The following is a 25,501-nucleotide window of genomic DNA, read 5'->3' on the forward strand; positions in this document are numbered from 1 at the left end:
GTTCCTGGTAAATACAAGCATCTGCACCCTAACACAGAGGCATGTCCGTGAGGTGTGCAAGACCAAGGATACAGAAGATCATTCCCCAGCTCCACCATCTGCCCTCAAACACGCAAGTTTGGTTAGTGCAACACAGTAGCTTTCACGGAAGACCATATGCAGGACTACTCTCACCAAAGCAAGGCAACAACATAGGACCAGACCAAATTTTTTTCTTCAACTCAGCCTACAGTGAAGGTACAGGCAAGGAAATATGGTCATTGCACAGTATGCTAGCACACCTCTTTCCTATTCCCAGCTTACCATGGATCTTGCTCTCTGCAAGATATTTGCGACTTGCAAGGAGCCTGGCCAAAGTCAACCATACAAGAGGAACTGAGGGAAAATGCCCGGAGCCCTTTCTGTTCACAGGTCTTCAGAGCAGCTTAGCTCCTGCCTTACTGGAGTCACACTGACCTCATCCGTGCCCTCCCAGTCCAGCTAAGCATGAAAGCCACAGCCAGGTTTGGGGAGAGCAGCCCAAGTCTGACCCTCTTCACATATGAGAAGCTCCTGCTTTCAGACTGATGGTCCCAGGAAAGACAACCCAGCTGGTTTCCACTGCCAGAGTGCAAAGCATGGCTCTCCCCATGTCATTTATACCCCTCAACTTGCTTGTTTCCTCATCCTTCAGGGAAGTCTGGGGAAATGCACAGTCTATAGACCAAATGCCAAGGCCTCTAAGGAGGCGCAGCACCAACTGTTTGAAAGAGTACCTTACCTATCAAGACTACTTAAATCTTGCTGTCAGATTCATCCCTGCAGGAAAAAGAGTTACCACGCGCAAGATAGAGGGGAAATTTCTTATTCCATTTTCCACTGCAACAGCATTTCAAACCTTTACGATAACAAGAGAGCTGCAGCAGGACAAAGGTCTTCTTATGCCCGCTGAGGCCAGACAGACACCAGCACCACTACCTAATCTTTCTTGATAGTTCCCATTTCCTTCAAGCAAGCCCAGACCACGCTTATTCACATTCAATCCTTGCTTCATCCCAGTAAAAAGAGTCACAGCTTAGTTAGTCATGACTATGAGGGAAGTCTTCTAGTGTCAGGGCAGCTGGAAAAGCCTTTTCTCATCTGTGGAAGGGGCAACACTTGCTTTCCTGTGCCAGGTCCCAACAAGAACGCATCTGCCTCCATTAGCACAGCCGTACTAAGACCGTAGCAGAGGTCCTGGCGACGCTGGCATTTCCTCCCAGGCCCAAAGGATTAGATTTATTACAGTGGCAGCAGTTTTCCTAGGAACCTCCAACTACTTGTTTAATAGAGCAGCTTTTGTCATCAGCCTCCTCATCTCCATTAGGCTCTGACCAGCTTCAAATGTTTCAGTTTTCATGGTTAATGCATGCTCAGACCCCTCCAAGAACATTTTAACCTTCACTAGCTCTCAGCACAGCTAATAAGAGAACCAGACTACGGGACACATCAGGAAAACAGGAGTAGTTGGTCACTTGCAACACCATAATCCTACTGCAGCCTGCTTGGCATGGAAAAGAGATTAAGACATAGGATGGTCTGGTGGGAGACTGGAGACAGGTAAAAGGACCAAAAAGCTCCTTGGTGAGGACAAGCCTCTGCACTAGCTTACTGGGAGTGCTCAGTAGGAGTTCAGAAGAGAAAGCAATACATGGAGACTCTACATAAGCTACAGACAGTGACACGGGGTGGCAGGGCTTTAATTAAGTAGAAAAATGGCACCTTATCTCAAGCCCCCAACCTCGCCTCCACAAAGACCATAGCAAGACTCCCTGGGGCAAGAACGCATTTTACACTACTGCTTTGAGCTGCTAGCCACCCACACAGGGAGATGGACACAAAAAGAGTGGATGTTCAGTCAGAATTTCACAAGCACAGTTACACCCTGCCTCACTCTTCCTGTCACCCACTGAATTGAGGTGTGGTATATTCTAGAAATTCACATTCGCAGAAATACAATTCTGGCTGATACTGAGAAGCATCAGTAATGTCTCACAGAAGAGTAGAATTTCTTATTAAAGGACAGGAAAGAGTCAGCAAGCACAGAAATATCATCCACAGCAGGAGAGATATGTTGGCTTATGGGTTCCTGAAGTCTGAGACAACTGGGGCCAGTATCTTCGCTCCTCCAGTGACACCCAGTTCAGCACAATATGCACTGGGCGACACTCACATAAAGAGAACAAAGCCAGGACAAGATATACCTAGAGAAGCCAAAAGGTGTGTGTGTGGGGGAAATGTTCCTTCCAGCAGCACCAGGTCAGAGAGATCATTCTCACTGCTGGTTTTGGGAGGTATGGTCTCAGACAGGCACAGCAGAGACCTCTCTGAGAAAACAGAGGAGAGCCAGGCCCCAGAAGCTAATTGTGGGATAGTCATCCGTGGATAGCTATCAAGCAGAATCAAAGAGGAGAGCACACATGCAAAAGCCATGTACAATGTATGTCTTCCTCCTTTTGGAGTTACTTAAGTACAGCCACAGATAAATGAGACATGCAAGAAAGATTGCAACAGTCCACTGAATGTTGGGAAAGGCTTTTTAGCAGGGGAGCATATAAATGCATGAAAGCTCATCACATGGGGCATTTACAACTTGGCCTGAAGGCACTCGGGCATAGCCCTCAAGACAGTTGGGGCTTCTTCCTTCCCTGCTTACTAACCTAATCATAAAGAGTCATTGTCCTACAGCAGATAGGTTGGTTTTATATTGCTTTCTGCTCCAGGATACTAAAGAAACCGTAAACAATACTGCAAGTGGTCACAAAGCATGACTAATGACGGAACACTGCATGACCTGCGTTTCTCAGGAATTCTCTGAAAGCCTGGCCAAACTGTAGCTTAACAGCTGCTCTGCAAGGGGTCATGAGGACGGCCCTCTGTGTCAACGACAAATGCAGAGAGCATCGGGCTGATGCAGAAGTGCATAGCAGGGAAGAACTGGGCTGTGGCTTGGAGGTTTTGCTGGGATGGGTTAATGTATTGCATTGCTCAAGCAACTTTAATGCTTTCCAAAACCAGCATTAGACTTTAAGGCAGACTAATGCTAGCAAGGCAAAAGTCCCTATGTGACTGCATTGGGCAGTTACTCAGATTACTGTAGAAGCACGTAGAAGCATGTGTTTATTTTGGGACAAAAAAGGGAAATCTCCAGTGGGATCAGAGCAATGCTCTGAACTTGGCATATATTCTAGAGACAGCTTTAAATGATGATGAAGTTGTTTTGACTACAGTCACTTTAGCATCTAGTGCTTCCCTCTTGCAGCTCCTCCAGTTCATAAACTCAGGGGCTGGTGCGGGAAGTAACCTAAGGAAAAAGTTTTGGGCTAGTTGTACTGCTGCTTCCTTGGGTTTGTGCATAAGTACACAGATGCATCTCTATATCCCGCTGGATTCAAGACCTGAGCAAAGGTGCCGGTACACAGAGCCACTTGTCACACCTCTCAAGCTCCAAATGGAAAGCAGTCATGGGGCAAAGCAACGCACAGACTTCAAAGCACAAAAGAGCAGTAGCTGACACGAAGAATAGGGCCAACAGCTGAGATGCAAGTATCTGGAGTGTCATTTTAAGATCATTAATAAATAACTGTACAGCTGTCCTGAACTGGAAAGGAGAGGGATGTTGCACACCAGGAAGACCTCAGTGCCTCACTGAGGCTTGTTTGAGTAACTGACAGTGGATCAACTGCATCAAATCCTTAAATCAGTTTTTCAGCTCAGACTAGAACAAGTCAGACCAGCAGCTTCTGGCCAGGAGCCGTTTTACCCCTTGTCTGCAGCTGAAGCTCAGGCAGTCCAGGGAACAGCAAGAGTAGATGCAGCATGTGACGGTCTCGGCTCAAAGCGTGCGGATCTCTTCCTATCTTTGCATGTTGTCTTTCCTGGAGTCACACCAATAAAAAACTACACCTAAGTGGTAGGTTCATGAACCTGCCAAAGAGAAAGCTGAGAATTTCATGGTTGCTACCACAAACCAAGGGCAGTCAGCCAATTAGTGGGTGCCCTGCTAAACTTAGATCAATGAGACCATTTCACAGCAAAGAGTTATAACTTCACAATACTACAGAGGCTGTGGCAGCCTTTCAAATCCAAGTATCCAGGAATGTTCTCAGCATTAATCTATATTTAGCTGCATCTCTGCATGGTTTTTACCATCTTCTAGTGAGTCTAGGTCTCTTGGGATACTGACCTCAGTTTTCCAGTGGTATCATCTGGTAACTTATAAGCAGTCATACAGTGGTAGCTGCATTAAAGACTAACAAGAAAAAAGCTAGATTAAGTACTTTTAATTTTGAGGCTTTATGAATATGACATTGTGTTCTAGATGAGTACAAACCCTTTGAAACACAAGGGAATATTTTGAACACCTCGCAGCCTCATGCAAGAATCTCTGGCTGCCTAAACTTGATGCCTCAAAGCTTGAGAAACGCTACGCTCATACGCGAGGCTGAGCTCTGGCACTCCACGCTGTGCCGAGAAGACTTCAGCACTAATTACATTTTAAATATTGACTAGAAACATCTAATTGTGCTGCTTTCACACAGACCAGCTGGAAAAAGGCAAACTTGCATAAACTGTTTTCTTACCTTCATTACATGTAAAGCACAAAAAAAACCCAAAACAAAAAAATATTTCAAGGATATAAAATAAGAGGAAAGGCTGCACTGCATAATCTCACATTATCCCCAAAACTGCCTCTAGTAGCTAAGAAAGCTGAATGAGTCTAATGGCCTAAAAGCCTTTACCCACTTCTCAGTGAATGCATGGTCTGGACCCAGCTAACATGCAGATCATTACTGTGCATACAAACCTACCGCCAGCAGAAGACGAGAAAAATCATCATCCCACTTGACACGCAGTAAGCTGTATGGGGTAGACACAAGATTTAGCTCAGCCTCTAAATATTGTGGTACTTGCGCAAAGCTCTATGTAAGTATTTGCTAGACTTCTAGCATACAGAACAGATCTGGGAGAGGGGACTAGGACCCAAGATGCCCCCAAGAAGCCTTCAGAGGCAGTGCCCTTTGCCTCCAGGCCTTCTCTGGGCTAAACTTTGCCACTTGAGTATCAGGTGAGGCAAATCTATGGAAAGGTAAAAGGAAAACGAAGGCTGCTGAAGTCCAGTGCCAGAAGACCTTGAGAAAGGTTTCAATCAAGGAGTGAAGCATGTTACACAGGAACAGAAGTGCTCAGTGAACATTCTTCCAACTGAAAGGCACTGCACACAGGCAGTCCTCTGGAGAAGCTGCAACCACACATAAACTGATCAGAGGAGCATTGATAACCTCCTAACACGCTCCCTCCCTCCCTGTTTTATGTCTTTAACAGACATGCTGTTCAGCCTGTAGAGGGAAAGATGGCAAGAAGGAATATGAGGGAAGTGCAAGGAGTGCTCCTGCGAGCTGCAGAATCACCAGAGGGATTCAGCTTTAAACAAAACCCAAGGACGTAGCTCAGTCCACACACTGCCTCTGGATGAAACAGCATCAGCTTGGACAGGGATGTTATCCAGGGGCGATGCGTTCTCACCTGATCACCCACAGCTTGCACGCTCAAGCTCCTTCTCAGGGCTGCAGAGTTTCATTAAAGATTTCTCTATCTTCGTGAAACATGGGCTCATATCTGGAGCTCATCACTCGCTTTTTGCTACATCTTTACTGCCACCAATAACATTTTGCTAGCTCTTCCAATCATTACTGTGGCTCACTGTGTTTGCTAGGCACCATGCTAACACCTTCCAAGCGAAAAACAGTGCTGGTCAGTAGGAGGAGGATTATGCTGTTCCAGTTCAAATCCACTGGCCAAATGAAGCGTTTCCCAGGCAATAGAGGTTTGGGGGAAAAAAAAAGCATCCCCTCAGTGTAACACAGAGTGAAACCCACCTTTCAAAGTCTCCTTTTCTAATGAGGGCACCTGCAGTCACACCGTTTTGAAAGATGACTTCCATAGCCACCACTTAGGCATGCAACCCAGTCCGTTTTCATAGACATTGGTTCTGGGAAACTGGTATGAGCTCTATGTCCTTCGGGTATGCAGGAGAACAGATATAGTTCTGATGCTACCATCCAGGGGATGCAAGTCTCTGATCATTTCCACACCATTAGTTACATGCCCTCTTATTTTGAATATTGCATAATCCCTCCAAGAACTTGGCTTATCAGTTCAACTTTGCACTCCCTGCAAACAGGGAAGCTGTTTGTCAGAAACCTGTGCTTCTCTGCCAAAACCATCTCTGCCAGAAAAGGCTCATAAACCTTTTATTGCAGGATCCCCAGCCACTACAGTAATTTGCCACCAACGAGTCAACAACTAATTGAAAAATAGTATAGAGCAGTTTTAACCACAGCAGCATTAGGAAAGATCCTTCAGATTGTTGCATTTGCCCAAATAAACTGCAAGAGTCTAATGTAAAGAATTTGGAGTTTTTTCTTCTGCGAGAAAGGACTTCAAAAGGACATAGTCATATTCTGTAACCTCTGCAGTTATGCCAGGATGCACACTCCAGTATATTTAGAATAAAACGGGCAACTTCCTACTCTAGAGAAGAGGATTATTGCTCTTTAGCTCAAGTAGCAATTGAAACAATTTGGCTCCAGAAAAACCACTGCTGCAAGATTAAGTTTGAACTCAGTGTCACGCAGCAGAAACTAGATCTATCCAGTGCAGGGGAGAGGCAGAGCAGGACTGGGTCAGGGAGAAGGTAATAGAGGGAAGTGTCAGCTAAGAAAAGGCATGCGCAAGGGGAAAAGGTACACACAACCTCATCAAAAACACGTCTTGTGACCACAAAAACATACTGAAAGCCAAGTTCCTAGCTGCATCCTCAGGGCAACAAAGAACCTGGTTTCCAGCCCTAGCAGGCTCGTAAGGTAAAGACAAAAGGCGACCTAAGTCTGTCCCCTGACGACAGGCTTGATCACGGATTTGGAAAATGTGTTTAGACCCAGCTCGTCCCCAGACCTCACTCCTACAGCAGAATCAGTTTCTGCACCATTACCAGCAGCTCCTCCACCTGAACACAAGATCGAACCCTTCTCTGCCCATCAGCTTGCTGCAAGGGCTCAAGGGGCCCGACAGCTGCCAGAGCCCTCACGTCAGGTTGCTGTGAAACCAGACTTTCCAGAGCAGGGAAGAGACTGTGCTGAAGCAAGGGCACAAAAAAAAAACCCAACCCCAACACCAAACCCTATTTCTGCTCCCTGGAAAAATACTGAAGCTGACAATCTGACTAGGCTACAGCAGGCCAGAGGCAGGAACAACAGCACGATAAAGAATCCTATCTAAACCATATACAGGAACAGTGGAAGGAAGGAGAGACAGGACATGGCACCATGTCAGGCTAACACAAAGAACAAAGGCTTTACAGAAAGGCAGGGCAGCACATCACCAAGAAGAACCTAAAACCCACTTCCATCCCACAAGTCAATATGTGCTTGTTGAATTAAGGAAGTGGGTTTTGCTGTTTCAAGTACACTTAATACCTGTTTGTTGCTGCCCTACAGAACATCACTGCATTCCCTCAGCCAAACAGTCAATTGTTTGTTTTGGAGCAGAGATGTTCACAGCCAACTTGTGCCTATCAGTCAGAACCTACTATGGTCGGCCGAAAGGCACAGGGAAGCACCAGCAGTCTTCCAACAAGGAGTTGCCTAGCAAAATGCAGAGCTAGCAGGTGTTTTATAGAGACCATGGCAGGCTCAACAAGTTGAGCTTTTCCTTGCCACAATACACAGTGGCAGAGGCCGCCAGCTATAGCCACCACTTGAAAAAACAAAATGGAAATCAGCCAACTTCCTCAATATTTTGGTACTAACAATGCAACACTTGCCACAGGAGAGTTCCTGTAGAGGATCGGAGCCAGAAAAGCATCAGCATGGTGCCAGGAGAGGAGCGCAACAGGACCAAAAAAAAAATATAAACAAAAAATCAGTGGCAGCAAGTGACTTGCGGAACAAAGACCTTGCTTTGGGGTTGCTGCCTAGCTGCATTCTTGGGTCAGTTTTGCTGGTGTGCTTTTAAACACTGTCCTTTCCCCCAAGCTCAGGACACAAGCTAACTCCTGCCCACGTCCATAGGTGACCATCCTTACCTATGGCATGGTGTGCACCTGGGGACAGGCAGCCGCAGGGCTGGAGTGCCACCTTCCGGCAAGTCACAGCCAGCACTGCCTCATCTCCCTGGAGCTGGGCAAGGAGAGCACACCAGGAACGCACATCCTCCTGGTACTCCAGAGCCCCCACGCTGTCTCCACTGCTGCTTCTCCTTCCTGTCACCTCACCTAGCTCATGGCCCACTTGGAAGAGGCAAGAGAAATGACAGAGCATAATCCCACGCAGAGACAAATGCATGGCTTTTGACAGGTTGGCTCTGGAGCAGAGGGGACAAGGACTACAGCTGCTCCTACGATCAGAGAGTTCCCCAGATCTTCTCAGCAGTGTGCCCTGGGTTAAGATCTGAGCACCCTCCAAAAACAAGCACAACAGTCACCTGCTGATCAACTCAAAACCACCCCAGAGGTCCAGCAGGACATTCATGAAGGAGAAAGTCTGACTTGTTTTTTAAATGCTTGATCCACTTCCTGGCACCAGTCATCTACACCCTGGCCACTCTCAGTGAGATGGTACCCAAGTGTTTAATGGGGCTTGATGGGCCTGTTTTGTGTGAGATTATCCTGTATTTCTAAGGAGGCCAAAAATGTAAGTACATACAAAGGCATCTGGCAGCAGTGAGTTTCAGAGCTGAACTGGACATGCTACAAAACATTTCCTTCCATTGGAAGGTGTAGGACACACCTCCTACAATGCCACTCGATTTTAAAAAATCTGTTTACAACTCAATGCCTCTCTCTCAAAAGCATCACAGTGAACTCAAGCTTCCCTCCTGCAGAAGCCAGCCCTGCTCAAACTTTCCATATCTTTCTACCATTTTCTATTTCAATTCAGCTTGTACAATTTCAGCACATGGACACATTCAGTTGAGTACAATTTCTTCTTCTCACCACCTGGTGCCTTGTTGGCCCGGAGCTGTCTACCAGGAATGGTCTTTACCATTTCCTGCTCAAGTTTCATTAACTACCCTAAAAGAAAGGAATGGGAAATAGCCACGTTCAAAAGGCAAAGATAAATCACCCCATTACACCTATCTGTATGCCCAGCCAGAGTGGAAGATCAAGTGGCACAGGCTTGTCCCAGTGTCACCCAGGTAGGCAGGATGACACAGTACCTCTGTGTGAACAGGCACAACATCCCCAGCACCACCAACATCCTTTGGCTGAACATTTCTATGATGCTGCCTATATACAAGCCTGGGTTAGATGAAGGCCACTGGCACACCAGCCTCTGAACAGAGCTATTCTCCACTCCAGCTGTTTGGGAAGTGCATGGGAAGATTCACACTGTCAGCAGGACAATAATCCTTGAAACTTCTGTCCTGTCCCAAACCAAGGCCTACTACAACCCATGGGACAGTTTCAGGGAACAAAACACAGCCTGAAAGTCAGGCCAAGAAGTCACATCTAGTCTACCTTCTTTTCTACTAGCCCAATCACTAAGTATATTAGGATTATCAACAGATGATATTAAGACCCACTGGGCAAAACCAGCACCCTCTCCAAACTCCTTGTATTTCACTGTCCTCATTCTTCTGTTTTAACTTGATCTAATAACTTCTAATGACACCACAGACTTCTAATACACTGATGGTGACTCCCACCTTGGACCAGCTGAAGCTGATAACACCTTCTCTATTCCATCAATACTCCTTTGGTGTGATGAGTGCAGACCCAGTGGCATTAAAGGAAATCTTGTGGGTAAAAAGGAAAAGAGATGAGAGTGAAGACAACTCAAGGAAGAAACATCCTGTGCCAAATGGGACCAATATATTCAAGAAGAGATTACACAGTAGGCAAGAAATACAGATAATCTGCACAGAATCATGTTTTGCTATAGAGAACTCATCAAAATCAGAGACAGAAGCAGAACAAGATCAAAGTTAAATCAAGTTGGGGGCAAAACACCAGTTTTAAAATTAAGTCATTCCAACAGCTGGCAAGAACCAGCCTATCGGATTATATGAGATGTTTAAAGTCTTCTGCACAACTCAAGCTGGTTGTAGACACTGGATAAAGGTCAACAGGACTGGTGTAACAGGAAACTGGATTTCCACAGCCATTCACAGCCTTCCTACCAAGTCATGCAGTGTGTCATCAGGGCAGCCATGGTCTGAGACCTTTCAGTTCATCTTTTCCACACACCGGTTTTCAAAGCAAGACTATTAGGGAACAGCAAAGTTTTAAAGTCTGCAAGATACTCATGTGTCTTATCCAAACTATTGCCTTTAAACAGATATGACAGAAGCTAAGAGACCATTAGTGATTACTACAATACTGCCATAGAGACTAGACATTTCCATAAACCTGTAGGGCAGCAAAGGAAAAGCATCAGTGGAGGACAAACTACCTAATATTGCCAGGCTCAAACAGTACTGATGTCTTTACAGCAAATTCAAGATGGGCAAAGAGGTGTTTTGAAGGTTAACTTAAGTTTGAGGGAATAGAAGAGATTGCTCCATACAACTAAGATGATGAGCTAGAATACTGCTTCATCCATTACAAACACTGCTGCAAAATGGGGACTTAGTAATGTCTTACTGATGACTTGCCATGTCTTGCTCCATATTTGGAGCCAAATACGAAAACTCCATGAGTTTTAGTGACAGGCACATAAGAAAAAACTACTTCTTAGAAAATAGGAAAGGCTTAAAAGACAGGCAGCTTTAGCACAGTGACCCAGAAAATAATAGATATGAGCCACTGGGTTAGAATAATGAGTGTGGTACTGTCCAGACATAGAAAGAACAGAACAGGAAGGAATGTAGCAGAGAGACAGGTCTTTAATCAGTATTTGCACATGCGGGAGATGCCACAGGCCAAAATTTAAAATCTTTGAATTCATCACAAATACGAGCCTGAATCATTCAAAAATCTCTAGGTGGTAAGCAAGATACACACACAACTGCCAAAAATGCAAGATTAAACTCTGCTTGCCACAGTGCCTGCAATGAGCCCAAGCTCACTGTATCAGATAAAGGAATGCTGATGTATCAGCTATCCGACTCGAGAACAGAGTACAATCTTCTTCTCAGAGATGCAAGTTAAAGTCAGGTTCTACTGACCCAGAAATTCACTTTTGTCCATGAGATATCTCCTTACTGGTTAGAGGAGGCCACTAGCTATGCAGTTTGCAAGCCAGACTAGAGCTCATAGAAATGCAGACTAAGGAAAGGAAAAAAAAGGCAATTTTACTTCCATGTTTCAGATGCAAACTAGCACAACTGGTAATTCACCAAGGTTAGCAATTTCATATTACTGACTAAAACAAGAGCAGCATGCAGGGAAGCAAAGGGTTGTGCAAAACCACTAGGAGAAGATACTTGCAAGAACACTGTGCTATTTCAAGCTTTTCACATCAGCTGAACCTGCTGTGGAATTGCACACACCCTGCCTCTTTTCATGCACTGACAAAGACATCTAAGGCTGCTGCAGCCCTGTCTTTCCCTGCTGCACATTCTAGGCCCTCCCTTCTCCTAGTGCTAGTGTTTGTTGGATCCCACTGAGCTGGCCGAGAAAAACAAATCGGTCAAAGATTAACTCCAAAAGTGAGAAGTTGTTCAATTTTTGGCCACCTCAACTCCCTGAACCAGTACAGCCTCTGGGGTGGGATGGCAGGATCACAGCAGCCCTGACAAAGGATGATTGACCTCAGTGGGTCAGAACTAGCAGGCAACTGCTGTCATGCACATGCCTGGCAGGCATATGTTTTGCAGCAGGCTCACATTTAAAAAAAATCCAGGAACGTTTAACACAAGGGACAAGTAGTAGAGTCTCTCTAGTAGAGACTGAGCCAATTCTGCAATGGAAGGCAGTTAAGTATTTGTGCCAATGAAGCATGCACACCCTGGGAGCAGGAGCCTTTAACAACATAGTGATACAGTGCTGTTGGTTTGAGACCTCCACATACAACCAAAACGGTTCCATTCAAGAAACTGCAGAAAACACAGCAGCTACAGGGCTGAGTGTGGAAAGCTGGTCTGAGAGCCCTCAAGTCTGGAAGAACACCAAAGTTTCAAGTGCTGTTCACGAACAACTGGTACTCACGTGATGAAGTCCAGAAAACTTGCTAGGGGCTCATACGCATGGTTTCTCATGTGACGAAACTCCACCACCATCTTCTCCTTCAGCTTGTCGTCTATGACAGAGACTGTGAGCGGGGAGGCTTCATTGGCCAGGAAGTTCCCATAGTCTGTGCTCTGGAGGTGCAGTTTCAAGTCTGAAAAGAAAGGAAAGATCCTGAAAGATCACCCAGACAAAACCCATGTGTTAAGTGATACACTTATATTTGTGCTCATTTTTATCATGGACAATCCAAATGCAGGAAAAGATCAGTGTTTCACCATACCAGCCTTGCCTCATCTTAAAGAGGAAACTGTGATGCTATCTGTGTGACTGAGCACACACCTGCGCCAGCTGTCCACTGTGCTTGACCAAGGTGGAAGGTTACTGATTTTCTAGGAAGTATTTCCTAGAAATCTAGAAAAAAAAAAAAAAAAAAAAAAAAAACAAACCTAAACACTTCTTCTAGCCAAAAGGACTCTGGTTGCAGGCTTCTCTGAAGCAACCATGACCAAGAACCTATCTGCACCCACAAGCAAGCTTCCTCAAATACTAGTGATGTGGAAGCATCTGAAAAGCTTTCAAAGCCGAAAAGACACAACCTTGAAATTATAAAGCAGCTAGGTATTACATCATTAAGTCAGTCCAGCCAATTGCACTGGTAATGAGAAGTCAGGCATTAAGAGGTAGAGAGAGGCTGGTGAAGAGGAAAGCCATTTAAATCCATCTCGTATGGTAGGCAATCCCTGCCCAGCACGGAGGAACATGCTCAGAAGCCTTCCCCTCCTCCAGTTTCAAGCAGAGGAAACCTTTGTTTCCTCTGTCACCCTTGCTGCAGGTCAGGTGCCCAACCAAGCTGTAGTCCTGGCCAACAAGCAACCACAACATGCTGAGCTCTGTCAAGATAAAAGCCCTATTTGAGCCAAAAGCATTTAAGTGTCTATGGAAAAACTGAATCCAGAACTGAGGAACGTCATATAATCCTACTCCTCAAAACTCTTACTAGTTGCACTGGTACATAATGTTCATCTCCCTTCAGCTTCACCTCAGAGGGCCAGTTAGGCAAGCACCCTCCCAGGGATTCAAGACCCTTTATAGGGAAAGAAGACTAGCTGGAAGAATTTAGTCAAACCAGATGTGAACACACCATCCAGAGAAAACATAAAAAAAGAAATTTCTCCCTGGTTTCTTTGAAGCAGGAGCACTGAGGCTGCCTTTCCCTTCCACTGAACCATATGAGTCCTCAGCATTATGGCACAAGCATCCACAGCACCGAGGTCAGAGCAAGGACTCAGCCTAGCTTGAGAAGCTGGATCTTTTGACATTACAGCTAGCTACAGGCACGAGCTGGAGAGCATCCTCCGCATCAGGCTCCAAACTGAGCTTGTACTGTACAGTGTGATACTGTCCTCAGCCTGAGGGGTGGAAGGGTCAAACAGCTTTCAAGCTGACTTTAACTCTTCTGGGTGTTTCCAAGGGGGTCTAGCAAAGATGTTTTTGACCAAGCGCTTTTTAGTTACAAAGACATTACCACTAAGTCTCACAGGAAACAGATGGTGGTTATAGGGAGGGGGAAAAAAGGCCAGAAACTTAAATAGTGCTCCGTTTCTCATGTTTCTCAGTGGTTTACAGCAGCGATTGGTGGTACTCTTACTTTTAGTAAGGAATCCTGGATGCAGCAAAGAGAGCTACTTGCCAAACAACACGCATCATGGCTGAAGCAAAGCAGAAATTTAACCTAGATCTCTGGTCCCCAGACTATGCTGTGGCTAAACAGCTGTGTTTTATTCTACCAAAACATTATGAGCTTATGCTCACACTTTCGAGGTGGGAAGACTTGGTTTGGATAACTCAGACAATGGAGTTTTCAACATGAACCTTGCCACAAAGTCAAACATCAGATCATGCCAAAAGTCAGAATGCCCCTCACCTCCACACAGCCTGTATAGGATTGTTATTGACGGTAATCACTTCCTAAACCCTACAAAAAGCCCAGCTCACAAGCAGCACCCTGCATGCAAAGAGTTCTCACCCATCTGTTTTGCAATTGCTTGATTTTTGAAAGCTAAGATACAGTTACAGAGGGGAAATCTACCAGAATTACATCTTAATGGGTTTCAGTCCCTCTTTTGAGAGCTCTTGGATGATGAGCTTTGGAGTCCAAGTAGAAATTAAGTTCCACTGTCCAATCAGGGCTTTACTAGTTTACTTTTAGCGGAGGCTAGAAATGGCACAGAGCAAAATTTAGCAGTTGCTCAATGAATACGAGAGAAAGGGTCCTGGTAAGAGTATTGCACCCATAAAATCAGACTGCAAGGGAAGCCATAGGGGACTGCAGTAGGTACATTCATGTACCCCCTACTTTCAGTTCTTTGTAATTGTGCAGAGCTCTAACAAAAACTAAGCCTACTCAAAAAGGCATGTGATGTTATTTTGCAGCTATACAGGCCCTTGGAGAGGAAGCAGCTATTGCATATCCTACCACATGTTACTTCAGTAGGGAAGCTTCCAAAGCTTTCAGCTTGTTTCCTCAACTCCAATTCTGCTACTCCAAAATCATCAGTTCCTTTTGGTGTCAACACGACCTGCAACTCCACTCTTAGTTTTAAGGCTGCAAGAAGCCACCTTGCTATCAAGTCACTTGATGCTAGAGATCCAGTGACACAAAAAGTAGACTTTGCTGTACCATGCACTTCCAGGAGGTCAGAGCTGCATCACATTTAGACCAGAGCCACACAAGCTGCACGCTGTGCCTTGCAGCCTCTCCCTCAACAGCTCCCATGAGCTGCTTGGCCAGAGCATTTTGTCCTGCTCGATGAGGGGGTTGCCCCCCCCCAACTCCACAGCACATGAGCCAGCACAACGTTATGTTGCAACTGGAATAAGGGCCATGTTTATATAACACTTGGAATTAATTTCTATGGGGAAGGCCAGCCACAGACTGCAGGAACTAAACTCTTGTGAATCTCTTCGCATCCAAGCAGACAGAACGGAACATATTTTCCAAAAATTGGACCAGATTTATAAACCCTGACTCAATGCATCCCATGGCGTACCAGCGCCTTACATGAGCCTGTCCTCCTCCAGCCGCTGGGCCAGTCACCAAACCTCATCCAAGGGGGTTTGGGGCTTTTTAGTAGGACTATTCACATGTCAGGCTTCTCAATTAAGGACAGACTAATCCCGTGGCTTTATAAATCCCCTGCCAGAAGAGCTGTCCCAGTAGCATAGTGACTAGTAAGTGGACCCACTGCTGAGCAAGCCCCAAGCTCTCCCAAAGTTCAAGTTCCTATTTCCTAACACAAGTTCAGAACGAGCTGGAGTCTGCCTCTGGCAGCAACAGCAGCACCTCGGCAGGGACGGCTGCCAGAGATCCCACACGCTGCGTATCGATGAGATGCTGGCTGTTGAGTCTTCTGCTGTGCCTCTTCCCCAGCTGCCTGCTGAAAAGGAGAGACCCCTGCACCTAGAGCCCAGCCACAGCCAATGAACTCCTCCAGATGCTGACTAACAGCAGCACACAGCCTCAACCCAGCCATTGCTTTTGAGAGGTAAGTTTGCCTGTTTTGGCATTTCTCCAAGCAGTTCACACACTTTAAGAAACAGACTGAGCCAGCATTTGGCAAAGGAGCACTTGAATTACCACAACACTTTTGTTCTCTCTCCTCCCCTGCAAAAGCTAGTAAATTATGGCCAGGTCACAGTTCCCAGAAAGCTGCCTCGTGCAAGAACACAACAGCTTGTCAGAACGACAGCCTTTTTCTGCTGAGTACTCAAGTAGGGTAGCACTCGAGATCACCATGACATGTACTTACAGCCACCTCCTTTCAACTCTCAGATCAGGCCCTCTGGCTTTGATGCAGCTGGCTGTACATGACGCATAAACACAACTGAAGCTTAATTCAACACAACACTGTGCCAACAGCACACCTCAACATTTCAGATGACATTTTCTTGAGATACTTCAGATCCACAGTAATACTATTATCCTCTCCTGCAAGTTTTCTCTGTCATAACAAGGAATCAATCCATTACTCAGTCTTTCAGACATCTGTCAGTCATCAGAGTCTGTCCTGTAAGCTCTACTCAGACAAAGTGACCCATGGCCCCACCAGCTCATAATTCTACCCCTTCCTTCTTCAGCATCCTCCTGTAACTGCATTGCAGAGCTCTGAATCAAGTTAAGGGCTCAAGCACTTCCAGGCAAGGACCGATTTGTCTTCTCACACACAGGCATGGAATTAGCTTTCACAACTTCCGAGCTGAACTGGTGTTTTCACACAATTATCTGCTGTAACCCCGACATCTCACTCCAAAGCACCTGGGGCCATCACTGCATATATAAAAATTAAAATATCGTTTGCCAGCTCCCAGGCCTGAGGCAGTAAAGTAGCTGAGGGATTACACAGCAGTCTGCAGATCAGCTACATCGCCCATATCTCCCTTCAGAAAACTGCAGCCATTACCATTTGGCTTGTTGCTGTCTGTTTATAGCCACCTCAGACACTCCTGAAGCGGATTCTCTGAAATTTCACCTGAAAAGCACGCCGAGACCCTGCATTCCCCACAGAATTTAAGACCTTTTCTGTGGTTGCACACCACCAGCAGTGATGTGCCACCTTTGCTGTCAGGCAGCAAATTCCTCTGGGCCACAGCTGGACACAGAGAAGTATCACCTTTGGCTCTTTCTCCCATCAGTATCTCACCTCTAGCTCTTCACCTCTCTGTTTGAGATGTCCTCAGCACCAAACAGCAGCCTGTGTTCCTAGCCCAGCCCTTCCTGGGGTTGAACTCACCCTCCTCAGAGCTTCAAACCCAGCATGGCCAGGCCTTTGTTCCTTTGGAGCCCCTCAACCAGGTAGCCCTCTCCTGATCCTTCCAAAATGTGAGGTAACCCCTCCTAATCTGCCTGCATGTCCAGTAAGTTCACCCCTATGTACCCTTTCTCCCTCCTCTCTAAAAGCAGACCACACGAAGTCATGGCTGTAACCTCAGAGGTCCAGTACACTAATAGGACATTGGCACAGCACCTAGCGCAGCGGTTTAAGGGAGAGGCAACAAATCATTCAGAAGCTAAGAGAAACAGGGCAGAAAGCAGTTTCACACTGCAGGAGCTGACAGCAGAGGAAAAACAACAAGACAAAAGCACTGACAGGCTGCCGAGCAGCAATACTTGCCAGGAAACCCAGACACCATCATCTTCTAATGAGGGGCAGGACCCAAACAAGGGCTGAAGCTGCACCAGTGCTGAGAAGCTGACCTCAGCTGCTGCTTGAAGTTTAGCTCGGAAAAGCTATGGAGCAGGTCTCTGCCCGATAAAGGAAGCCAGAACAAACAGCAAAGAGCCTCTGCTGAACCCTGCAGGAAGCCAGAGACCACAGTGTTTGCTTGCCACCATGATTTAGCAGGCCATGGAAGTGCCATCTTTCTTCCAATAAATGTTTTCCTTGAGCTTGTTTTAACAGGACAGCTGATTAACCAGCCACAGCCAGTGGTTACACTGCAGGACACAGGACAAAGCCCCGAGATTAGCAGGACAGCCTTTTGGCTACTGCTCTGTTGCTGCACGAGCAGCCAGCATTCACAGGACAGGAATGGTCTATACCCTCAGGTCTCACCATTCCCATATGCTCTGCCTCACCTGGCAGATGAAAGCTCTTGGGGACAGGGCCAGTCCTCCCACACAGTCCCTGCAAGCAAGGGTCAGCTTTTCACAAAGGGCTCCTAGACACCAGGAGACAGAAAGCATCGTCATCGTGCTTTCGAAAGGTCCCTACCACATTATGGTTTAGCTTCGACAGCCACCAAGTTTGGTGTTTGGACTGAACCATTCTCAGAGTTCAAGATGGATCTAAGCACAGCCACACTTCAGGACCAACAAGCGGCCTCTCCTTGCTTGGTTGTACAGCAAAGGAGCTGCATAGGAAAGGATCTGTCCCATTCCCCCTACACCCAGGAGAACAACATGAGCTCCACCACAGACCGAGGTGCCAAAAGCACTCTTAGAGGTAGTCTAGCTCTGGTAGCAATGCAACTTCTCTACACAAGAGAGGACACATTGATCAAGCTGAAAGAGAAGCCTAGCTCCAGCCTTTTGGGGCCCAAATTCCAGGACCACAGTGATAAAATGGAAGAGAGAAGGGTAGCACAGCCTCTCCTGCTCTTCTCTCAGCAAAAGGAGCACTCAGTACCTAACACCATAAAGCAAAGAAGGCCTCTGGCGGAGAAAAAAAGATCCTTGGGACTATGAAAACAAAAGCACACACTGCACTCAGCATAAGCCTGGCGCACAGAGGACATGCTCCCCAACATCCATTTGTTGGAGGCAAGAGCCTACAGCTCTGCTCAGGCAGGCCTTTGCTTTGGTGCATCTAGCCGTCCTGTGGTTAGACAACGGGAAGACAGACACACTTCACCCCACAGTGGCTCAACTGCATGCTCAGTACACTTCCATATATTTCATCACCTCTCATCTGCATAAAGAAAGAGGGAAGAGGAGAGAGTCAGGGAGAGGTGGATGTCTTTACACTGAAGAGGCATTTAGGACAGGAAGCCTTTAGCAATCCACTCCTGAGCTGACTAAAAGCAACATTCCCCTTCTGGGCAGCGAGGGCTACAAAGAGCAACCCTGGAAATACTCTTCAAAACTCAAAAACAACCAGCCAGCTTTTCCAGTCTTAGTTTATTCCATACCATCCAGCCCTGGATCAAGAGTTTAGTCCTCACTAGGTATTGCTACAGATGCGTTCAACAGAAAACAGGGCTCCAGCACGTGTGAGGATACTGTTCAGGCAGACCGCTGTGCCCTCCAGCTGGAGTGGAGCCAGGCAGTCTAGGACAAGTGTGACCTACTTGCTTCAAGTTCTCCAATTTCACTGTTGATTTGCATGTGTCCTAGAAATGGAGGCCTATGGACCAAACTGAGATGATGAGAGAGAACCACAGTCTTGGAAATCCGTTCTTTCTAAAAGAATTACATTTATCTTCTTCTCCTAGCCACCCTTTGCCTCCCAAATGCATCTCTGGGGTTCAGATGGTTACTCTGCTCTTCCCCAAGCTGATGTGACATGACACCACTACTTTGGGGTTACAAGGACTGAAAACCCAAGAATTTTCACAGGACAAGTCCGCAGCAGACTGATAAACTGCAGGCTGAGATGCACAAATAAAACATGACAGAACCCTGCAGGGGCATGAGACTAGTTCCACACACAGCTTAAGCCAAAGACAGGACAGATCCCATCCCTCCACATGCACACCACTGTTTCCATAAGGTGTGCAAGTCCCCAGCTGAGCTGACTGCACAGACAGAAGCAGTAGCACCCACAGAGGGGTGGTGGTGGAAACACGCAGCTTCTGGAAAGTCTCTCCCAACAGAGGCCCACACTAACAAGCTTGAGCCAACTACCTGCCACTTCTCAGCTGGCCATTTCACAGCCTCATTACACAGCTAGAAGGTAACACGTCCTGCTGCTGGATTTCACCGTACCAATCACCTTTGTAACATCGGCAGGTCAGAAAGAAATTGGTTTCCTATACTGTTGCTGTGGAAGCATGAGGAATATTAGTAATATTAGGTTCGTGAACACAGACTTGAAGGTAAAGAAATTCCTGTTTCTAAAGAAGATGCTTTTGTGCACTTCCCAGGCTCCATACACTTTTTGCAGCACAGAGCATTGCAGACCAACAGTAAAGCCTGCCAATAACCTACATTCCAGCCCCAGACTGCACTCTGCTTCTTAAGAGTGGCACCGCTGTCCAACTGCATCAACAGCTTTTTATTCTCCAGAGATGATACCAGACCTCTAACAGGCTACCACGGCTTTTAGGAGCTGGAGATGGCTCACCATCCTTTTGACAATAGAAATCTGCGTGAGTGATGAGTTTGGTTATCCAAGACAGACTGCGCTCAAGAACAGATTCACGCTCACACCACTGAAGCAGAGGAAAGCAGCTTCAAGTCCTTCACTGACACCTTGTGTCAGAAGGAGGAATTGGCTACAACAGAGAGGGCCACGCAGGCTCCAAGCAATATCCAGCACAGGTGTACAGCACACAAGGACCTCTGGCTGAGAAACAACCAAAGCGCCAGGATTTTTGGAGCTGAAAGAAGGAATTAAACATATTATTGCCAAGGGTTTCAAGAGAAAGCTTAAGCCAAAACAGCTCTCACATCCTCCCCTCAATCCTGGTCATGTTTTCCTGCCTCTTCTTAAAGCCAGCTCAGGAGCCTGCCTGACCACAGAGAGTCTATTTGGCGCTCTATTTCTGACTCATCAAGAAGCAAGAGCTCGAATCGGCTTACTTTGTGATCAGACAAGCAGAGACAACACAGGATCACACAGAAAAGCATGATCTCCTCCTTCCTGTAGCACTAAGCTGTCAGCCCAAGTCCTGAAGCAGAAAAGTCGATTCCTTTGTGCTTCCAGACCGATCCAAGCACACAAGAGGCAGCAGCACTTCAGACCTGGAAGCACAACATCCTCCAAGCAATGTCAATACCAGTAACCAGTCAATACCCGATTCCCAGGACCAGCCCCAGAACAGCCTTGGTCCTTCAGGATTTCTCCATGGCCAAGGCGATCATTCGCTCCAGGACTGGGACTAACTGCAGAGCCAGACTCGCATGCAAGAGGCAGCAGCAAAGACAAAACAGAAACAGCAGAGAAGAATGTATGAGTATTTTATGCCCGAGTACTTATTTTGGCTGCTAATAAGCTAGCCACTGCCTGGATTTAGTGCAGACAAGCATCTGGAAGAGAAAGAACACAGGTTAAAAGTCTGTGGAGCACAGAAAACAGGTACTGAAATGGAAAAATTGGAACTAAAGGGACAGAAGAAAGAGATGGTCTGATCACAGACCTATATAAGTGATCAAGAGCAATGTTCCTTTGAAGGAAAATCCCTCTACAAGAGCACACTAGACAGGGGCACAGAAAGCCAAGTGGAGGAGGAACGAGATTGGCAGTGAACTTGGAACAGCCTTCAGGCTCTGAATGAAGTTTGACAAGGAGCACAGCAGCAGCCACCACCAGAGAGCTGTCAGGGACAGGACAGTAACAATACCAAGACAAACACATGGGAACTCTAAACTGACACATTCCAAATGCAGAAAACACCACTCCAAGGGAGAGCTAAGTTTACGCAACTTGGTTCAGAAGGCAAGGAAAGGAGGAAAAAAAGAGAAGCTATAAGTACAGAAAGATTCCAAAGAGCAAGTTGTCTGTAGGGAAGGTGATAAAGTGATAGTTTAGGGCATGCCGAGACTTCTGACTAGCAAGAGAGCAGGAATATCTCCCACCGCCCTCTTTCAGGCCCTGGGCTCCATAGCAAGAATAACAGAGACTGCTGCAAGCAAAGAGCTGCAAAAAAGTCTAGCTGAAAAGGGGCTTCTGTCCTAAGTAAAAATAGACTAGCTATTTTTAAGGTAGAGACTGAGGCACATCACAGCACTGTTCCCATTCTGTTAACATTTGAGCGAACAGCTCCAGGTAACTCGCATCCAGGGTTCAGCTGGCCAAGGATCCCTCTAGGTAGTCAATATTAATGTCAATCACTCAGCAACTATCATCAAGATAAAGCTGATGATTAACTAGCATTTTTAGAAGAAAGAATGATCCAATAATTATAGTCCCATTGACCAAAACAACCAACATCTCTAGATACATATGTTTCCAGCCTATTTCATTAGAAACCTGGTTTTGATCTTTGTGATTTGTGATCCACATTCTGGACACCAATGATTGAAAACTGTTAAGCAGGTCACTGATAGAGAGGAACAGTTGAGCACTGACTAATTAAGAGGATGAGCTGACCACAGGTTATGAGCATCACAAAGCAAAACCTTCACAGCCCTCCAGGTTTGTACCTGGAGGATCTAGCTCTAGAAAAAGGCAATAGCTGGAAGTCAGAATTAGCCTCAAAAGAGAACTCCAGATTACAGGTGAAGGGTAATTTACTGGTGAGTTACTAAGATCTGCACCAGATTTTTTCCACTAGCAATCCTTCAATAACAGCACATACTTTCCTAAATGACCCAATCTCCTCAAAAACTGATCACGGGTATCAGGGATTAAGTTAGATTACCCCAATAATCTTACTGCTGTCCTTAAAAAGGTTTCCTGTGCCGCCTGCCATTTAGGAAGTGAAAGCACAAAGCAAGACTCATCAGCAAAGCCTGACAAACCTGCCAGGCTCCCAACAACCACAGGACACACATCACAGCTATACAACCACCTCAAGAAAGCACTGGGAGCTGAAGCTTCCTTAAACTGCCGTATCAGCTGTTGCAATCACACGGCCAGGCTGACCGGGAAACTGAGTCAGCTGAGCTTGGAGGGAGCAGCCGGAGAGGGGGGGGAGGACCAAGTGCCTGCTCAACCAAGGAGTGAAGAGGGGACCGCGCCTCAAAAACGCCGCTGTCGACTCTTTTCCCCACTGCCACGCAGCCCCTCGCCACCCCGCCACCCTCACACCAGCCGGGCCTTCCCCTCAGTATGGGGGGGTGGAGGTGGTGTCCCCGCCCGCCTCAGAGCCCCGCCACCACTCACCTTCCAGGCTCTCACACTGCACCAGGTTCACGTAGTCACCTTGCCGGAGTACCCCCGCCTTAAAACCGCGTACCAACCCTTCCAGGTAGCCGTTATCCACGTTAAAATACAGCTCGGGGAAAGACGACATGGCGGCGAGCGACAAGACGGGCGAAATACCCCGACGTCTCACGTGACCCGCCTGGCGCCCACGTGATGCCGCGCGCACGGGGCCCCGCCCCCTTCCCGGCAGGCAGTGCGAGGGCGGGAAGCGGCTGAGAAGATGGAGGTTAGGAGCGGGATGGCAGCAGCGGGGAACCTGCGTGGCCCCGGGACCGCCGTTCCCGCGGACCTCGGCTCCCCTAGCGCCACATTGCCCTGTGAGCCCTACTCCATCCCCTCCACAACCATGTCCTCACCAAGCACTAGGCCTGATGTTCGCCTCCAGCACGCCTGAAAGCCCGTCTGTGGGTTTTTAGGGCTTTTCACAGCCTCCACGGACGTGTTTTCCCCCCTGAGTGTGCCCGGTGGCATATGGGTTTAGTGGTGGAGGAGGTGATGGTCTGCTCTGGCTGCATCCGTATCGCAGGTATCCCCTTTGTCACTGATTCCTTGGGGCTGACGGCTTGCAGGTTCCCTGGGTGTAAAGCACCCAGAGCCACCATGAGCGATACTGGCAGGAGAAGAACACAAGTAAAGCTCCCAGCGCAGCCAAAATGTCATCTCCTGGGGCACCCATCCTGCTGAGAGACCACTCATCTAGCCAGGAAGGGCCCTGCAGGAGCTGCTCTGGAAAAAAAAAAAAGTCATTTTGTTTGACATGAAGGTGCCCTGGGCTCTTGGCTGTGTGAACATGGTGCTCACCTGGGTGCAGGTACTGGCACCTTGCTGCTACCCCTCTCCCCTGAGATCCCAAGCGGACACATTGAACCATTCCCACTCAGCAATAGCTTTTGCTAACGGCTGGTTTATTAGAGCTGCAGAGGAGGAGGCAGCACATATGGGCAAGGAGCAAGAAGCCCCACAACACGGGTGCTAGTTCTTGCCGCAGGGGAAACTGCTGCTGATTTTCCTGCAGTAGCAAAAAGCGTTGAAGAAGCGGCAGTAGCAAGTGGCACAGGGGTCACAGCAGGGGACCTGATGCCCAAGGCAGGATTCCAGGAGGCGGACGCAGCGGCGGGGGGAACGCTCTTCACGGCCTGCAGCTTGCAGTTCTGTGGACGATGACTGCTGGAGAGAGAGGAGGAAGACGAGGGAAAGAGTTGGTGCTGGACCACTGTGCCAGCAATAAAGAACTGCATGGGAGAAAGCCAAGGGTCGTTGCTAAAACCTTCCACTGCTAGCAGCAGAGAGCTCTGTCATGCTCAGCTCCAGGCTTGATCTGTTGGAAATCACCACTGAGCCCTCTGCGGGCGTCACTGACTCATCCACCATATCTCAAGGCCTTTTGCACACAATTATTTTGAAGCTCAGCCTCGCCTTTAGTGAAGGGTGCCTTGCCTTCTGCCTGAACAGAGGCACCTGCGTCTGAGCGAGGCAAGATGTGGCACTGTCTGGTGAGCTCCTGCTCTGCAGAGGCTTCCTGGGCTGTGCTTGAGGTTAATTAAATGTGTTGCAGGAGTGCGGGCTTGGACCACCCTCCTTTGAGTGCTGGAGCCTCTTGCAGCCTTGGGCAGCCTCTGCTCGTCCCAGCCCTGGCTGTTCCCCAGCAGGTGACAAACAGATAGTCCCTTCCCAGGCAACGCCATTTTGGGCTCCAACCCATCCCTGGCCCCACAGGCACAGAAAAGGCTGCTGTGGCCTGAGGCCACCCTGCTCATTGGGGTGTCTTTAAGAAAGCTCAGGGAGTGTTACCTGCGGTTCCAGCGTGCTGCCTCTCTGCACAAGGTCACCGTCAGCTTCTGGGACCTCCACGGCCATCTGCTCAAGCCCCAGCCTGGGGAGAGCTCCTGCGAGATACAGAGAGGCTGGACAAGGAGGCTGCTGGTGGGGGTCAGCTCTGATTCTGGTCCCCATGGTCATGTCCTCCCACAAAAAAAGCCCCCCCACTCCCTGTGGGCTGCCAGGCTGCTCTCACTAGCCAGTGACAGGAGAAGCTGTGCTGCTTTAAGGGGATCCCCTGCATCTGACCCTGGGTGGGGGGTCCCCACTTCCATTTTGGGGCTCTGGGCATGCCAGCGAGTGGCTGCTGGGGGACAGCAGGAGACCAAGGGGGCCACAGGACTTACCCACCGGCTCCGCAGACACTTCCTTGACTTTCCGTAGCAGGCCAGAGTAGCGGGTTCTGTCCGCCCCCTCCAGCCCACCGCTCACCTTCTGCAGGTGGCCACAGCTGAGGTCGGTGGTGAGGATGGCCTGGATCCCCTGCAGTAGCCCGCAGCACAGCAGCAGCACGTTCAGCATGGTCCTGGGGGACAACCTGCACAGAGGGGTCCCAGCCAGCATCAGCTCACCCGCTGGCAGCCTGGCCTGGCCCCCCTCTCCATGCTGCCACTGTCACCCCCCGAGCAGTGCCGCGTTGGTGAGGGGTAGCCTCTGCCAGCACAGCCACCACGCCGGGCTGTTTGTTTTCTTGGACTTGAGAGCATTTCTTGGGCCACCACACACCTGGGAGCTTCACCTGGACCCTCCAGAGCTAAAGCATGTGCCGTGGTGCTGTGGGGCACCCCACGTGCAGGCACATTCATGACCTCACTGCAGAGGGGGTGAGTAGCAGAGGATGGACTGAGACTTGATCTTTTTTTGCAGCGCTTCAGGGTCTCCCTGCCCTACGCACAGCCTTCAGCAG

The 25,501-nt window shown here is 47.9% G+C and overlaps 2 protein-coding genes across 3 annotated transcripts in view; both read right to left on the reverse strand.

Moving 5' to 3' along the window:
- ATP6V0D1 (ATPase, H+ transporting, lysosomal 38kDa, V0 subunit d1) overlaps positions 1–22,905 on the reverse strand; it is a 37,303-nt gene extending 14,398 nt beyond the window's left edge. For both annotated transcript variants that reach the window (XM_010583935.1, XM_010583925.1), the window contains exons 1-2: positions 22,735–22,905; positions 12,170–12,341 (exon numbers count right to left, since the gene is read on the reverse strand). In XM_010583935.1, the coding sequence (XP_010582237.1) occupies positions 12,170–12,341; positions 22,735–22,864 (302 nt within the window). In that variant the 5' untranslated portion in view covers positions 22,865–22,905. The remainder of the gene's footprint in view (positions 1–12,169; positions 12,342–22,734) is intronic.
- Positions 22,906–23,748: 843 nt separating this feature from the next.
- AGRP (agouti related neuropeptide) lies at positions 23,749–25,158 on the reverse strand. The gene is made up of 3 exons (XM_010583947.1): positions 24,942–25,158; positions 24,568–24,662; positions 23,749–23,940 (listed from the first exon to the last, which is right to left on the reverse strand). The coding sequence occupies exons 1-3, from the start codon at positions 25,156–25,158 to the stop codon at positions 23,749–23,751; spliced, it is 504 nt and encodes a 167-aa protein (XP_010582249.1).
- Positions 25,159–25,501: the final 343 nt, after the last annotated feature.

Source organism: Haliaeetus leucocephalus, unplaced genomic scaffold, assembly GCF_000737465.1.
Source record: "Haliaeetus leucocephalus isolate CR32 unplaced genomic scaffold, Haliaeetus_leucocephalus-4.0 Scaffold92, whole genome shotgun sequence".
In the NCBI taxonomy this organism is placed as follows: domain Eukaryota; kingdom Metazoa; phylum Chordata; class Aves; order Accipitriformes; family Accipitridae; genus Haliaeetus; species Haliaeetus leucocephalus.